The 17,717-nt window shown below is 37.4% G+C and overlaps 1 protein-coding gene across 1 annotated transcript; it reads right to left on the bottom strand.

The window, feature by feature from the left end:
• LOC107648436 (FAD synthase) lies at window positions 665-6,749 on the bottom strand. The gene is made up of 17 exons (XM_016352302.2): window positions 6,205-6,749; window positions 5,984-6,106; window positions 5,472-5,517; window positions 5,221-5,378; window positions 4,989-5,106; window positions 4,439-4,521; window positions 3,511-3,570; window positions 3,011-3,259; window positions 2,813-2,909; window positions 2,614-2,661; window positions 2,438-2,518; window positions 2,102-2,173; window positions 1,935-1,997; window positions 1,621-1,773; window positions 1,484-1,541; window positions 1,332-1,384; window positions 665-1,100 (listed from the first exon to the last, which is right to left on the bottom strand). Exons 2-17 carry the CDS (start codon window positions 6,082-6,084, stop codon window positions 1,023-1,025), a joined length of 1,518 nt encoding a protein of 505 aa, XP_016207788.1. The 5' UTR covers window positions 6,085-6,106; window positions 6,205-6,749; the 3' UTR covers window positions 665-1,022.

Here is a 17,717-nt window from a genome sequence, read left to right on the forward strand (position 1 = left end):
AATTCATGTTAAATAAATTAGTCTTATATTATTTTATATTTATATTGTAAACTATCTTACGATTATACTTATATTGAATTGACGTACCAAATTTTCATTTTTGTTTAACAAATTTAACTGTTATTTTCTTAAGAGCAAAGTAATAAAAAAGTTAAGACAATTAAATATTATGTTCAAGAATAAATTAAGTTTTTTCCTTCTAATTTTACTTATTAAACATATTCGTTTGAAATCCATAACGATCTTTCTTAAAGCGCATCAAAATGCTTCAGAGTGGATAATTTTTTTTTTTTGGGTGACTTATTATTATTGTTATTGAAATTAATAATTGTTTTTGTCAAACCGAAAGAAGAAAAAAGTTTATTAAAAGAAAACTAGTAATATTTGGTGTTGGATTTTGAGTTACAATATATATAATACACACTAGCAAGAAAATTGAACCCCCCAATGTTTCTTTCCTTAGTTGAGAACATTAAGATAATTATTTGTGTATAACGGATCATCTAATTTGGAAATCATATTTTTACACACTATTTTTGGTTGTCGATATTAAACAACAAATAATTGATAATTGGTTCAAATAGTCGATAGTTACCAAGTGCAGAGAGCTTATATTTTTCCCCCTCTTATTAATCTATTTATTTATGGTGGGGGGATCCAAAGATTATCCAATACTCATGAGGTTCATATAAGAAAATCAATTTGCTGCTTGCCAAGTACTCAGCAAATTAATCAGAGTCAGTGATATAACAACAAAGTCAACGTCATTACCACTCCTAAATTCAAAGTTTTTGGTGGATTTCCAATAAAAAGCCGGTCTATATTTGTAAACTAGTACTATAGATTTTGTGATAATTCAATAATAATGAGTTAGTAGTCCAAGGAGTTAGACTGTGATTTCCATTATCTATCTGCACTACATTGAAGCTTCAACCACCTATTTTTCACACCATTGTTCTTTCTTGTACCAAGACGGCAGCACCCTTCATTTTCTTCCCACTCCATCTTTTATTCTGCACATCCTAGTTCATCTCCTTGAACGTGCCAGGTTGAAATTTCTTCTCTAATGATTTCATAGCCAATTCAAGTCGTTCTTGGTCCTGTAACAAAATTTAGAAAAGTCTATATTCAACATCTATATTTGTTTCTACAAAGTTTCTAATATATGCTTTTGAAGATGTCATGAAATTGGCGTTAAGCCAAATACTTCTAATGATATAACAATACATGATTAGATGTCTACATAAAATTCTTTCACACGGGAAAAGTATACAACTCAAAATTCATTCTCTTTTTTGGTGGATGAAAAGAACATGGAAGTGTCTTTGTACCTTTCCTTTGAGACTTACTACAAGAGATCCATATCTGGCTGTACGGTAACATCCTTCATGTTGCAAAGGCAAAACTTGGTTAGATATAGAAAGAAGTAATGCATAATGAGTCATATGAAGCCAAATATCTCAACATTTCATAAATGTCATACCTATATGAAGGTCTGGAAATTCAAGACAAAGCTTCGATAGAGGTTGAGCGATTTCAACCTGCAGTTTTGGATATCGCAATATCAGATTCGTGGGACATTGCTACTTCAAGCTTAGTGAAATGAAATTAGAAACATACATCTGAAAGATTTGTCATCACTTGCTTTGATACATAAGGTTCCAGTAATGTTAGCAGATCATTCGATTCTGTTAATTCAATCAAACAGTTCCATTCCTTTTCCAGCTCCGAAACATTCGTCGCAGTAAGAACTATTACATTTTGGCACTTGATCTGCAAGAAATGGAGATTATTTCAACCCATTTTAAATTAGTATTCCTTCCAGTTTTTTCATTATGTAAATGTCAAAAGTGAAAACAAATAAATACAAATAAAAGCATTTATCAGTTTTCCCTAGGTCTAAAATAGAACTTCAGGCAAATGACGTTACATACCAAGGGAACGGACAACTTGTCATGATGCAGTAGCTCAGTTATGCCCTCTGGCAACTGAGCCATCTGAAAGGGGAAAGTAAAAATATAAATCAATACAGAGCAAATTTCATACTACAACTGTCATCACTCATCAGTTGGAAGTGAATCGTTTTTCAACTTAGTTTTACCTCGTTCCGGTCACCAATACACTGATCACCAATAATATGCCGTAGATATTCTTCAAATTCTTCATCCGGAGCCTATGTCAAGAAAATCACCAACCAATATGGAGTTACTATGATAAACCCGAAGCAGTTATGATGCAGCTATGCTTGTATACCCACATACAGGCCTTGTTCCATCATATTTGCCAAAACTTTAACAAAAGCGGAACTTCATTTTTCAAGAATTCATACTAGTTAAGGACCAATACGATATGTGGGGTGGATACATGACATGAAGAAAACATCTTAGTAACGTCAAGCCGAAAACCATATGCTCAAATAAGGACAGAAGCAATGTACCAAACGAACACCAAAAGCTTTTGCAATGCCTGCTATGGTAACATCAGAGTGCAGTGGACCTACACCTCCATATATAAAAACCTACAAGTAGGCCCAATAAATAACCAGATCAGATTGCTACCATTTCATCATCAAGAAATCAAATACTTGTAACTCTGTGTGCTGTAGTTTAATACCATATCACTTGATTTCTTTTGTTCAACTTCCTCGGCCACAGAATCTATCTGGTACAAAAGGATATGTCGTAAACCCCATCAAAGTATAATATTAATGTACATGTGCTTCATTATCCGAAGATTCATAGGAACATCTTCGGGCTCTGATGGAATGCAACTTAATATACATAAAGTAGCACAGATATAGAAACGAACTCACATTGCTGTGTACAACAGAAAGTCGCAACACAGACCAACCAACAGAATGCAGCTTTCTACACAAATTAGGTCCCAACTGATCCTCAACAGTGCCAAACCTGAGCTATGGAACAGAGTAAACATATGGAGAACATCATCAAAATAGTTGGAGAAAGGATTATAAGAAAATAAGAATTGCACTGCAAAGCATAGTACTTACAGAAACTCATCTCCCACAGCAATGACCGAAGCTGTGAGCATACTGTTTTTATGCAAATCTAGGCTACTCAAGCCATTGCTATCAACAGGACGTTGTCCACAATTAGAAGAAGATAGCCTTTTAGCCCTCCCTGCCCTCTCTAATCTTCCATCAGCAAGCAAATATGCTGGTTTAAATTTATCGGATGAATCACTGGTGGATAATAATGAATTGGGAACAGTGTCATATATGCTCCCAATCGAAGTATAACTGCACAACCAAAAAACGTAATAGTCACACCAAATTTCTATGAATGAACATAAACAACTTAATGTGAATATGGTGGACCAGTAAGTTTATTTAGTTTCCTTAGGTCAAAGATCGAGCAAATTTATGAAACCATCCAATTATTCTCCATGTTGCTAATATGGGGGAAAGCAGGTTAAACAAAAAGGAAAAACTATGGCACACAGGTATATCAAATCCAACAAAGAAGGTCCAGCACATATACTGAATATTACCCTTGATCATAAAGGCTGCAATAGTTCACCTTGCAAGTTAAAAGGAAGGCCCATACATCTCTACATAAAAATACAAGGCAAGTCAATATCATAATGAAAGTAATATTATGACATTCTAAGAGCATCTACATAAACAATAAAGGAAAAGAACAAACAATATATATTTCCAAGTGATGTGCCAATAGTTAACGCAAAAGTTGAAGGAAGGTAATCAAATCATTTCCCTGATGTATCAAGCTACTTTAGAAGATGAATGATGACAGTTGTCAAAAATCTTCAGGATTCAGGAAAACATAGTTAAAATTAAAAAACTAACTGAGATTTAAAAATAAATAAATAAATACCCTTTGAAAAGTTCTGAATACTGAAAAGAAGGAAAATTATATAAAACAACTATTAAACTATGGCAACAAGCAAGTTTTCTTCCACCAAGTGGGATGAACTACATTGATTAAGCAACAGCATTAAAGATTTATGAAAAATTACATACTAGGCAAGAATTGACTAGAAATATTGTATGGCTGTATCCAAAAGGGAAAAGCTTAGATATGTAGATGAAAATGAGTGCTCAAAAAGAAGTTTGGAAATAGCTAAGACCTAAGAAGTGGTCCACCTATACTATAAGTGGTACTACTGCCCAAACAACCAATAGCCACAAAGTTTCATATCTAACTTCTATCTCTAGTACTACTGTTTCAGGAACAAATGCATTTCAGCCACCACTAATAAATAAGTATGTGAAGGTAGACACTTTCAGTGTGAATTTTATGATTAAATGAAAGGATTATTGGATAAGACGATAAGTTAGCACCAATCACACATGTGGTTATAAGAGAACCATGTTTTTCAGATCATTATTGTGTTCACTAATCTCAAATTAAAAGAAACTAAGCAGTAAAGAGAAACACTTTATAACAAAGGACCAAACCTGTATGACCAATCTAAAATGGGATTCACTCTCATAAAAGCTGGCCACCCAGGTGAACTAGGGGAGAATTGTTCCTGGCCAACCTGAAAGATTAGAGGGCACATATAAATAGAATATTCAATATTCCTATTTTCAGAAACCATGCTAATCAAATGTTAGTTTAAAGCATAAAAGATGCATTTTGGGATTAATGGTATTACTGACAATGTTACTCGACTACTGCATTGGGAACATTTTGAAGCTTTAACGGCATGTAATGTAATAAGCTACATTTAGAACATTGAAACTTATTATGTAACTAATTTTTTCCTCATAACGTATATCTATGATAAGTATAGACATCGCTTTTGATTAAGGATTGTATATGCAAAATTTTCTCTTTTGTAAATTGCTTCTAGATTTTGCTTTTAAAAAGTGTCAAGCATCTGAGTAAAATCTTATGACGTAGAATAACAGAATGGGCTTTCGCGTTTAGGAGTCAATAAATCAGAGAGAAAAAAAAAACAAGACAATTGAAAAAGGCCCTCTCATGGTGAAACAATAGGAATACCGCAGTAGGGTCTCCAATTCGAACTCCAAGGAAAATTGCTCGAATTGGCTTCTCCTTTAGCAAAGCCTCCAAACCAGATTTAAAATCTGTGCAAATGGTGTCAATTTGCAAACCATAGCTGCTCAAGAACAAATTATCAGAAAGAAGAAAATATCTCTTTTCCATGTTATCTACACTGCAATTACAATTCAAAGAATAATCAAAAGTATAAGGAAGAGAAAGCTTCACTAACGTGGCAGCTGTATCATAAGTGAATGAGTTAATTTCTGGGAAAGCACTAGGAGTCTCAAAATATATTGTTCTAATTGGAAAATCGTTCAGATCCCCATTGGCACTATTTTGTCCCCCTTTATGCAAAAAATAGCCCGCCCTAAGTAGATGTAACAAAACCTGCATGTCAAAGCTTATTGTCACATTAACAAGCTCATGAATACTGATGGATGATTAAAAAAAAAGAACTAAAATACACATGTTAAAACTTACCGTTGAATCCTTTCCACCATTGAAACTGAAAGCAACCTCTTCAATGCTGTATGAAGAAACACATTAATACATGCAGCACCAGTAAAATTACAATGATGAGATTGAAAATTAAGATCACCATTTTCTTTTATAGTTCAATACAGGCATGACCGATAAATCTCTTCGACTAACATAGACCTAGCAAAACCTTGTCCGCACACCATCAGCCATTGGTTACATTTTCATTAACACGGAAATTCCGGTGACTATCTTCAGGCAGCCAATCATTTCCAAAAAGGACAATACAACCGAGGAAGGAAATTCAATATTACCCAAGAATTTTGACAAAATAGATCCAACATGAATCAAACATCCATCCACATTGAGTGTATATTCATCTTTCTAGTTAAAACAACTACAAACCAACCAATAAATAAAATCCAATCCCAGACTCAAATCAAGCTCTCTAAGTCTAGGATAACAACCACCCAATAAATCAGCAAATCCCAGCTCATAGTCATAGAAATACTTACGAATACAAAGCCAAAGCTCTCTGAATAACATAGGTGGCGTTATTGTACTTGGTTTGAAGCCTTCTATCGCTACACTCCCTGATTGCTCTGTCGATCTCCATGGTGACCCGCAAACACAGAAACCTGAGAAAAGAAGGAAAACAGAACAATTGAACACAAAAATTACAGCAAATGAGACTCCAAAAAGATTACAAGTTGAAGCTGTTTGGTGAAAAGCAAACCAGGGTTTTCGTCAAAAAGAGATCTTCTCTTCCTTTCTTTCTTTTTCCCGCAAGTTCGAGATCAGCCTGCGGGGGAAGCTGAGGTGTCAATGAAAAGCAGTGTTCTTCGTTCTTGTGATTGAGAATTGAGAAGTGAACAATGATTATCCCCTTTTGGAATTTGGAATCAAAAGGGGTTTAGGGGAAAGAGAGATTTTTTTTTTTCTCTTCTTTTCTTTCCCTTTTGGAATTAAGAATTGGACATGGGAATTTGGATGGCGGAGGTTGTTTGTGTGAGCCACAAAACGGAAACTGAAATAACAAGAACGGTCCAACGTTTTGTTTTGTGTGCGAATTGTGATGTTATCATGTGTGTGCGGTTTTTGGGAATTTGAGCAAAGCACGTATGATATGAAATTAGGGAATATCCTTTTCAAGACATTCTAACTTCGAAGCAAATCATATATAAACTGCTTCCGTATTAGTCCCTCATAAGTCATAATTTGCACTTCTCACTTTCATTCTCTTTCACTAATCATAACGGAGAGAGATTCCGGATAATTTCTGTTCAAATTCAATTTCCTTTCTTTTCCCTAATGATTGGATTCAGTAATATATTTATGGCTTTGTTTTTTGTGGGAAAAGTATTATCCGAACCTTGATGGACCAGATGGAAAGATGCTATTTTAATGGCCAGAATTGCATCGGTACGAGATTCATTGGAAATTATGTATTTGATCCAAAGTTTGATAAAATTATAAACCGGTTCAACTTGGTTTGGTTTCATTTAACTCTTATGACTCGGTTTATTAGTTTTTTGGATGAAATGGGTTAACTTTTTTGTTCATTATGATATCTGGATCGTGGGCTACCATTATCCCCCCAAAAAAACGTGTGAAACAAGACCCAGACCCCAAAAAAGCACACATAATTATCATCGACGTTCTAATAGTCATCATTCGCATGGCGGTGATGAAATGGAGAGGAGATTTGGTGAGGTGAGGCATCGGCACGACGTCGGCCACTTAGGGAGAGCTCCGTAAGCCCATCGATGGAACTCGATGCCAATGAGAGGGTTCGAGGATGGGAGATTGAATGGTGGAGGTGTTTGACGGTCTAATACAGAGCGGCGACGGCACCTAGTGAGCGTTGCAGATCTTGGGAGACAGGACACAGCCGCTTTGAAGACACAGCGAAACTATGAGGATGCGGTCGCGTGAAACGGTGTTTCGAAGAAGAAGTTCGTAAGACAGCGGTAATGGAGGTGGAAACGAAGATACAAGACCCGCGTGGAGGAGAGGAACTTGTGTGGGGATGGGGAAGTTGTTGAATTCGGGTTGGATCATCGTAATGGACTTGGACTCCCGTCGAAAAAAAGGGCTGAATACTGTTCCACACGTTAATAATGTTATCCCAACCCTCCTGTACAACTGGTCAAGTAGCACTTCTATATAGACAATTGGACATGTACCTGGAAATTCTTGATGCAGATGCAAATGTTGTGATATTCAATCGCAACTGATTTCAAGATTAACCTTAATTTGGTATATGAGAAATATTTATCTGTCCTTATTAAGTCGTTGTATTTACACCAAAAGTTAAAAGACATAAAATGCACAGAATTAATAATGGAGCAACCAACTGAAGTAAAACAGTACTAGCAAGTGTAATGTAAGCATTGCTAATGGAATTCAGTTTGGGTGACCAAGCTGCGACGCAATAACAGGTCGCAGTAGAAGGCATGAACATTGTACGCAAACAACACCCCTGCGATATGTGGTTAATAGTAACTGTATCAAGAAACGTAGTACATTGTTTTCCCAGGAATGAGTACATCAGGTAATGAAATTCTCAAAAAGTGATACATAAAGATAATCCACAAAATACAAGTCTGGTTAACAACATAAGGATAGCAAGATTCAGGAGCTTGCAGCGTCGTTGCTCCATCGGACCTGCAGTACTGTGACTGGCTCAGTTGACATGACCTCAAAGATCCCACACCTCCGGGCTCGAATTTGCACAGGCTAGCAAAATGTGCCTAGCCTCCGGAGATGACCCCGAAGCTACCGTCTTGCTTGCCACTAAATTTGGTGTAGGTGGCCTCGACCTCAATGTGTCCGTGTGATAGGATGAGTGTGTGTCTCTGACCAGTGAAATGGCTCAAATGAGGGACATTTGGCTGATTATAGCATAGCAATAGATCATTAATAGAGAAAAAACTTATTGACGAAGACACGTACAAGAAAATGAATTGGTGCCTTACCAACAGGTGGGAGGACAAGACGCGGCTAGTGAGGTCCATGACAAGGAATGACCATTTGGTCTTGTGTATTTCAGCTATCACTTTCGCCTTGTGTGACGAAGGATTGTTGATACAGCGGGCACGCCGGTAAGTACCTTTTGCTTTGTATGGCGGTTCCTCGGATGGTCGGGGCTGGTATGTGTTTTCGCGACCACCGAAGTCGAAGATACGTACTTGGAATTCAAAGTTGCCCTTGTGTTTGAAAAGAAGCATGGAGTCTAAATTAATTCGGTACGTCTGGTAGAACTCTGGCCAACCACGGGTCAATGCGATGCTACCATTTTGCTGTTATTTCCAGAAGCACCGATGGCCGATACCTAGAGGTGGCAATATGTACCCTACCCACAGGTACCCAACCCGACCCCACCTGATCGGGTAGGGTTGCCAACCCGATCCGCAGCGGGTAGGGTAGGGTGCGGGTAGAGTTCTCGTGCGGGTCGGGTAGGGTGCGGGTTAAGCCTCAACCCTACCCGACCAACCCACACTCTATATATGTTTATGTTATATACTTATATAAAAATATGTTTTAAGTGGATGTTGAATCAAAGACCTCTCACTGAATGCAAAAGATCCTTAACCACTAAAAAAATTATTAATTGATAATTTAATTTTTTTATATAAAAATCAGTTCTATTTTAAATTATCATCAAGTTATATAATAATGTTGTATATTTTTTGTAACCCGTGGGTAGGGTCGGGTACCCGCGGGTTAAGAGCGGGTAGGGTTAGGGTTGGAATATTCTCAACCCGCGGGTAGGGTAGGGTTGAGTTTATATAAAAATCTGAACCCGCGGGTAGGGTTAGGGTTGGATCCAAACCCTACCCTACCCTACCCATTGCCGCCCCTACCGATACCCCTGCCGTCAGGGACCACCAGGGTTACGTAGGGGGTCCGGCTTGGGAGTTTGTCTGGACCGATTGGGAGGGCCTGCGAAAGAACAGGCAAGTGTTGGTCAACACATTGATCATTCAGGAAGTAATAACATTGGGTGTCTTGTGATGTACGTGTCAGGGGAGGTGGCTTACCAGTTTGAAGCATGCGGGCCTTATTATTGGCTTCAGAAAATGCAGTAGCAGGTGTTGCTGGTTTCGTTGAACGTCTGTTGCAGGTTGCTTGCCCTTATTCCTGGATGAAGACATGTTCACCTATTACAGAACAAATAACAGCCTTGAGAGTCATAACGTAGATGGGATGAAATAGTATATCAAACAACAACACACAATAGTAGAGCCCCGTTATTGAATTTTCAAATAGATAAACACTGTCACAGCACGCGACAAAAAATTGAAGGAACCGAAAATATCGTTAGAGTTTAGGGTTTCATCTAAGAAGGGGAAAAATGGAAGCGAACAACAGAAACATGTGCAAAAGCTTTGAAGCATAAATCAAGGGGTTCCAGAAAAAGTCATTTTTCTGCTAGTGCAACTCAGTGGTTCTACACAAGAGTCGCGAAGTAAAGCAAACAGGCAGGCTGGCCATGGGGCTAAGGAATGATAAAAACCGTCATGATTGCAAGTTAGATGAAACATGCAGAGAAGGTAGCTAGCGCAAGATAGTGGAGGCAAGGCAAGGGTTCAGCAAATAATGCACACCTAGGAAGGAATACCTCCAATGAGACTGGTTAGGGTTTTCCCTACCATCGAAGCAAAAGCTCCATATAACAAGAGTGACGATGCAAGGAAACATAATAATAATAATAATTTTTTTTTTTGCAGAAAAAAATGCAACATGTACCGACGGATTCAGTGGTTGATGATATTAGTTTCACACAGTCAAATAGCGGGATTCTGTGAAGCAACCAACAGACGGTCTAAATCGAAGCGGAGTAAGGGATTCGGGACGGGTTACCTGGATTGTCTTGGTGGTTGTGTCTGGACTGAGGAAACTTCGTGCGGGAGTCTTCCGGTAGAGGGGTTGGTGGTAGGAGGCAAAATGACGAAGGGGTAAGCGTGTTATGGTTTCGAATGAAGGCCGCAAGTATTTTTCAGCCGGTTTATACAAAGGAAACTTCCAGCGTGTCCTTCATCTAATTTTTACTGGGTCATGGGCCAGGGGAAGTCCAAGAAGATGAGAACCACCAGGATCGTTTCTGGTTGTTTTTTTTCTCAATTGTCATGGCATGAGAGCCGGCCCGGATGTAAAGACACATGTATATAATAATATTATTTAGGATACCATAAATTATATTACATTATCTAATACTTTAATATTTTATTCTATTTAGTATTAGATATACTATCAATACGAAGAGCTTTTATGTATCGAAATATAAGTTTCAATATAATCACTAACGAGCAGGGCTGCACACGGATCGGATCGGATTAGATATAGCCTAAAGTTCTCTTGAATAACAAAAAAATAACACAAGATTTAAGTTTAATTATTCTAAATTGAAGTACAACATAAAAAATTAAAAACAAAATATCATAAAATTCATAAATTAACACACTAAAATTCATATCATATTAGGGTTTATTTTATTAAACTATGTTATTTATATGTGATGTGCGGATATGCGGCTTTGCGGATCGGATCCGCGAATATACTGCCAAATTCGCAATCCGATCCAACAATAGTGCGGATCGGATAATATCCGCAAAATTCAGATCGGATGCTGATAATTACCGCAGATATTATCCGATCCATGTGCGACCCTACTAACGAGAGAGGCTTGCTATTAAAATAATAGTGAACGTGAGACAGGAGTATTTGTATGGGTTTAGGATTTAGGGTTAATGGAAACAACAATTTATGTATCATAGAGACGGATGAAATCATAAAACATAAGTAGTTTATAATTTCGAAATAATAACAAAATTAGAGACTCTAATATACTGACACACACTAAACAACACCCTGAACCCAAACCATCGGATGCCTTAACTATGAAACCCGAATATTAGTAACCACACCCTTAGGCGTAATCCATGAAGACTAAACACTAGAAACTGGAAGAAAACAACACTAAGACTGAAACCTAAACCGTCAGCCCTAAACCCCAGGATTTTTTGGTTGATAGGCATTAACCCTAGACACCTGCATCTATCCTATGTGGCCAAAAACTCTAAACCCTAAACCTTAATCACTAAGTAGGGGTGGCAAAGCGGGCCAGCCTGCCCCAACCCGCCCTGCCCCACCAACTAAAATGGGTTCAAAATGCTAGCTTGCTCCGCTTTATGGCGGATTGGCGGGCTAGCCCGCTTCTTTTTTTTTTTTAAATAAAATTCATTAAAATTGCACAAAAAATAATAATTAAAAAATCAAATACAAATAAAAAATAGTCAAATTATAATATAATTTTTTTATTATTTTTTTTAATTTTTAACTTCAATAAAATTGTTCAAAATAATATTTGTCAATAGAATCATCTTTATTTTAAAAAATAAGTCACATAATTTGAGCATATATACGAAATTGTAAAATAAAATAAATAAAGTTAATAACTAAAAGAAGAATAAAAACAAAAAATGAAAAAAAGTGTTTAAAAATTCTATAATTATTAATTTTATAATAGTAATCACTCTTTTATTTAATAAAAAATAAAATAAAATAAAAATCTTCGGCCCGGCGGACCGGCCCGCCCCACCCCGCCAAAACCTGCCAATTTGGCGGTGCGGGTTTGGCGGATTTTTTTAATTTGGCAGGCTCCAAATCCTAGCCCGACCCACCTTTTTAGCGGGTTTAGCGGATCGGCCCGACGGGCTCGACCCGTTTTGCCACCCCTATCACTAAGTCCCTAAACCCTAAACCCTAGACCGTAAACCCTAAATCTTAAACACTAAACACTAAACCCTAAACCGTAAACGCTAAACTCTAAATCCTAAATGAAGTACTATTAAGGCCATACCCTTTGGGCCGTCAATCATGGAACCTGAACTATAATCAGTGCTAGCAATGAGTAGGGTAGGGTAGGGTTTATACTCTACCCTAACCCTACCCGCGGGTTGAAAACTTTCTTAAAACTCTACCCAACTCTACCTGCGAGTTGAGAATCTCTCAACCCTAACCCTATCCGCACCCTAAAGTTCTAAACCTTACCCTACCCGACCGTACCCGCAGAAACAAAAAATTTTTCAAACAAATATAAAATTCAACCATTCTAAATTTCATACAAATTAATAAAATGGAAAACAAAAAATTATGTTCAAATTAAAATTAAAAACAATAAAATCTTAAAGAAATCCAACATAAAATTACAAATAATATGATCATCAACTAGTTTAGTGATTATTTCAAGTTTTTATAAGAGAAAGATTGTGAGTATAAGACTCACTATCTTCACTACATATATAACTTTTACATATAATTATATAATATATCAGAGGTGCGGGTAGGGTGCCGCAGGGTATACCCTAAACCCGTACCCTACCCTACCCTACCTAAAAGAAACAATGTTAACCCTAAAAGTTTGAAGTTTATTGTAATTCAAACTTTCTGTTGTGGCCTACTTGTAAATATTTATAAGTTATTCATGACGTAATCTCATTCGTCCATTCTAATGTTTGATGGACGCATGAGATTTAAAGGTAATTGATAAACCACTATTTTATGGTTTATCTTGTGCTCAATTGAGTGGGTTTTATCAACTCTTTACCCACTTATTCATACTATTTGCATGGTTTTACATTTGCCTTCCTAATTATGTGCTTTGATTGAAAACATGCTTCTTTGATCTTAAGTTCCCTATGTTTAATCCTCTCTTATTACCATTAGATGCCTTGATATGTGTGTTAAGTGATTTAAGAGATTAGTAATAACACATAAGAGGTGGTCCTCTCCCTGTCTCTAGACACGGCATTTTTTTTTTACAGTTTTCACTTACCGAAAATACTTAGAAACTGCCATCTTAATGGACGTTTGAAAGAGAAGGACAGGGGGAAACACCAAACTCAGGATGGCAACCAATCCCGCTATGAAAATTATAACTTTTAATTTGTCTCGAAACCAAATCCCCCGTTATGTAAACTCTCGATGCATTTGAGACATAAAGAGGAATCCTAAACACTTGACACTCAACGATTCACCAGTAGTTCGTATTACGTGGACTGTTGGCCATAACCACAGAAGAAACAGGGGTGTCAATCTATAAACCGTGGTATTTTAATGTATCTCTCTCTTCTCCATTAGAAGGAAATAACTTTAGTCCCTATTGTAGCCCCACTTAATTAATTAATTAAAGTTAATGTAGTTACTATTGTAGCCGGGTCCTTACACTGCTTTAATTTTGTAATTAAGTCCTTCCTAGTGTAAAAAATATTAGAGTTAACTGAACATTTCTTCGCAAATTGAAAGTATTTATAATTAAAAACTTAATTAAATCTTTGACCGCATGTATTTTGGTAAAAATATTATGTTAATTTTAACATTTTTAACCTGAAAAGGATGTAATTACAAAATTAAAAGCAGTGTAGGGACCCAATTGAAAGGAAAAAAAGTATAGGGACCTAATTAAAAATTTGGTGAAACTATAGGGACCAACAGAGTAATTAAACCTTTTAATTTTTTTAATTATTTGCCATGTGTCAAAGTTCTATTGGAATGCAAGAGTTCCTCTGAGAAGGAACTCCCCTCCTTGGTCCACGTGAAGAAACTCAGTTCCTTTTCCCTCCAACGCCTCCAATGAACCGTCAGAATGAGTTGGGTGTCACATCTCGTAACTTGACTTGGAGCTCGATAATCGATAGACAGAGAGAGTTACACCGATTCCCATCGCTCCGTCAATCAGTCAAACAGCGTGGAGCCCACTTGTGCGGGTGTGATGTTCCACTTGATGAGATGGAGATAGAATTTATATATAACCCCCGTGAGTCCCACAAAACACACCCTCAGTGGAAAGTTTTGACTAACAATAATCACACAATCAGTCCAGCAGCAGCCATTGGAACACTATGAGCCTTCGTCGTTACAAAATATGGATCCTGTGACAGAATCCCGCGATAGCAGGCCTTCGGAAGTATCTGTGCCCGAAACCGAGGCGGGGGCAGGCGAATGGAGTGTCAGACATGGGCTCGAAGCCGATGATCTCAAAGAGGTTGATATAGGTATGCTATCTGTTCACCAGCATTTTTGATTAACGGTTTTCGTAACCAGCCTTCCCTGTAGTTGAATATCGCATTCCATTGGCATCGTTTTTTTGCGTTGTAGATTTTGTGCCCGAGTGGGACCCCAGCGAGTCCGTGATTGTCGAGGAGAAGCTGAAGGGGGCCTACGCCAAGGTCGGAGTGGAACCGCCTGATTTTTTCCCTTTATCCCTGGTTCGTGCGAGGGGCAAGGATCACCATGCCTATGTAGTCCACATGTTCAGCACCCCGACCGGGATAAACTTCGGAGCATTCGGCGAGTATTCTACCGATGAATATGTCGCAAGGCAAGACGCGGCATTCATCTCCCTGGAAGTACTATTGATGGAGACGGGAACCAAGGTTTGGTACTTTAATTACCAAGTCGCCCTCCGGTACAAGGAACAGGTAGCTGAGTTGGAGCGAGAGTCGAGGTTGTGCTTGCCGGAGCGTGTGTTCCACATGGAAGAGGAGCTTGCAGCCCTGAAACACCGGTTGCGCCGTGACAAAGCCCGATATGAAAAGGCTAGGAAGCTCAGGTGGGCAACATCCACCGGAGTTTAGTTTTGCCCAATTAATATGGTGTGATTCCATATTGTCTGCACAACGTGAATGGTTGGCTGTATTCACACCTTACATAATTTTTTTAAAATAATCCAGCAAAACATCTGCTCTGTTCGAAATCTCCAGTTTTTCCTACTACCGAGGTATTATGTGCAATCCAATAGATTCTGTATGATAAATAATTTTTTAATTGAAATCAGATAAGACATTGAAACACCTATCGCAGTATGAGAATGACACTGAATTTTCATTTTAGAGTATGACAAATTTAGACTACAGATAAAAAATTTAACATAAATTTAATTTATCGAATAAAAAATATCCTAACAAAGAAATTATTATTTGAGCGTGAAACTCATTAAACCCCGATTCTCAAATAAAATAGTTATTTAAGGTAAGTATGAGAAATAAGTATCTTTATAATAGTTACAAAGATAAAAATCTAAATCAAACAAGAAAAGAATTCTTGTAACAAATCATTAACAACTCAAAAGTTAACCGGATGGATATGTATGGATCAAAGTGATAAACAACGATGCGAGACGACAATAATAGTAATATGATATGGTGGTAATTGAATGCGAGACGACAAATCCGTTGGTTGAGGTGAACCCGTCGGATCCAGGGAATCCCGTCGTCTACCAGTCAAGCATCTGCCCTACCCACGGGACCATGGGTGCTGCCAACGATTTGTCGAAGGTGTCATGCGTTCAATGCCTGGCCGAGTTTGAGGTGTTGCATTTCTTGAATCTGTTTAAGTTCAAGTGAAACTTCGTTGTAACCAAACTTTATTGTATTTTGTTGTTAATGAGTCATGTGGCTGGTATTCATGTCTTTGTAAATTCCCTACTTTCGTTCGTAGTGTAGCGGTTTAGACCATCTCCAGTAGAAAATTCATTCCAGTCCCTATTTATGGCCCATCTTAAAGCATCTCTCTCTTCTCCATTAGAAGGATAGTCTCTATTGTAGTCCCACTTAATTAATTAAAGTAATTAAAATTAATATAATTACTATTTTTTATAATAATATTTTTTAAATTTATAAATTCAAAAATAATTCACTATTAAAAAATATAATATAATAAATTAATTATAATTTAATTATTTAATATATATATCTAATATATTTTTTATTTTTTTATTAAGTTACCACATGGCATGATTTTATTAGCTATTGCAAGTCCCTCTTTAGAAGGACTCTCAGCCTTGATCCACGTGAAGAGCCTTCCTTCCCTCTTCACTCCAACGGCAATTGAGTTCCCATATGTCAGAAGAAGAACTCTATTTCCTAGCGTTAGAGTTGCTCTTAAACCATCTTCAATAGGGAACTCATCTCAGTCCCTATTGATGGCCCACCTGTCATAAAAAGTAACTCTATATCAGTTTTTGTGTCATAAACAGTAAATAGGAATTCAAAGCATCTCTCTCTTCTCTATTAGGAGGAACTAACTTTATTCCCTATTGTGGTCCTACTTAGCTAATTAATTAAAATAATTAAAATTATAATTTAGTCATTTTAAGAACCCATTATTCATGTTATTCAAGAAAATCATTGATTTATTTATTACTAAATTAATTATTATTTAATTATTTAATATAATTATTTAATTAATTAAAATTATATATAATTATTTATTTTAATAATAACTTGCCAAGTGGCAAGTTATTATTGGCCAATATGAGTCCCCGTTCAGAGGGACTCTCCCTTCTTGAGACCAGTGTAGGAACTTCTCTTCTCTTCTCTCCAACGGCTGGTTCCTCCAATTGTCAAAAAAAAGCTAAATAGGAACTGGCCCGTTGGAGGTGCTCTTAGGCGTCATCTTCCATGCCCTAGAGTGGAAAAATAAGGTTCGGGTTTTTTGTTCACCGTCATGTACTGGATTTGTATTAGGGAGGACGATTTGTTTAACCCTAAACTCAAATTTAAATGGTCTCAATAATTTGTTAACAGTAATAATAACAGTAACATTCATATCAGTTACAATGAATAACAAAATTCCAGTGCGCCGTGTTTCACGCGTAGAAGGCGTGTAGGGCACGAACGGCGATGCTACAATTAGGCGAAGAATGTGGCAGGTGGGGCGGCCACGGTATGTGGTTGGCTCAAGCCGTTCCCTGGCCATCGTTAGCAGCATGCCACAGCTATAAACAAGCAACTGATCAGCCTTCGTCACTATTGACTGGACATAATCGTAAGCGGCGTCTTCGCTGCTCTGCTAGTTTTATTAGTTAGGCCGACGACAACGGCAACAAAACTTTTACAGTTAGAATGGTTTACTTTGTGTTCCTTGTGCGGTTAGTTTATTACAACTGTTTGAATGATTACTTTCCGTGTTTGTGTTGTACATAAGCATGCTACGTCCGGCAGAAAACTTTAAATAATCACATCAAATGTTAAACAACATCAGGACTTAAAACACCATGTAAGCCTAGACGGTCTACTAAACACCAAAACAAAATGTCCAGGGTCTAATGTCTTGACAAGGAGCTAAACAAAGTGACCGGCAACAGCTGTCTGCATCAAACTGGCAGATGAGAGAATTAAAGACCACGTCAATATGCCTGCCCATGTCAGTTACTAACCGCACCGTCATCATCAACCGCCGACG

Source organism: Arachis ipaensis, chromosome B06 (assembly GCF_000816755.2).
Source record: "Arachis ipaensis cultivar K30076 chromosome B06, Araip1.1, whole genome shotgun sequence".
Classification (NCBI taxonomy): domain Eukaryota; kingdom Viridiplantae; phylum Streptophyta; class Magnoliopsida; order Fabales; family Fabaceae; genus Arachis; species Arachis ipaensis.

What these genes read in the sequence shown, in the direction of transcription:
- LOC107648436 (XM_016352302.2), bottom strand. Translation starts at nt 6,084, where the DNA reads ATGGAGATCGACAGAGCAATCAGGGAGTGTAGCGATAGAAGGCTTCAA. An exon ending in ATGGTGGAAAGGATTCAACG is followed by an intron (nt 5,379 to 5,471) that starts GTAAGTTTTAAC and finishes TTTGACATGCAG; the next exon opens with GTTTTGTTACATCTACTTAG. An exon ending in TGATGACAAATCTTTCAGAT is followed by an intron (nt 1,542 to 1,620) that starts GTATGTTTCTAA and finishes CCAAAACTGCAG; the next exon opens with GTTGAAATCGCTCAACCTCT.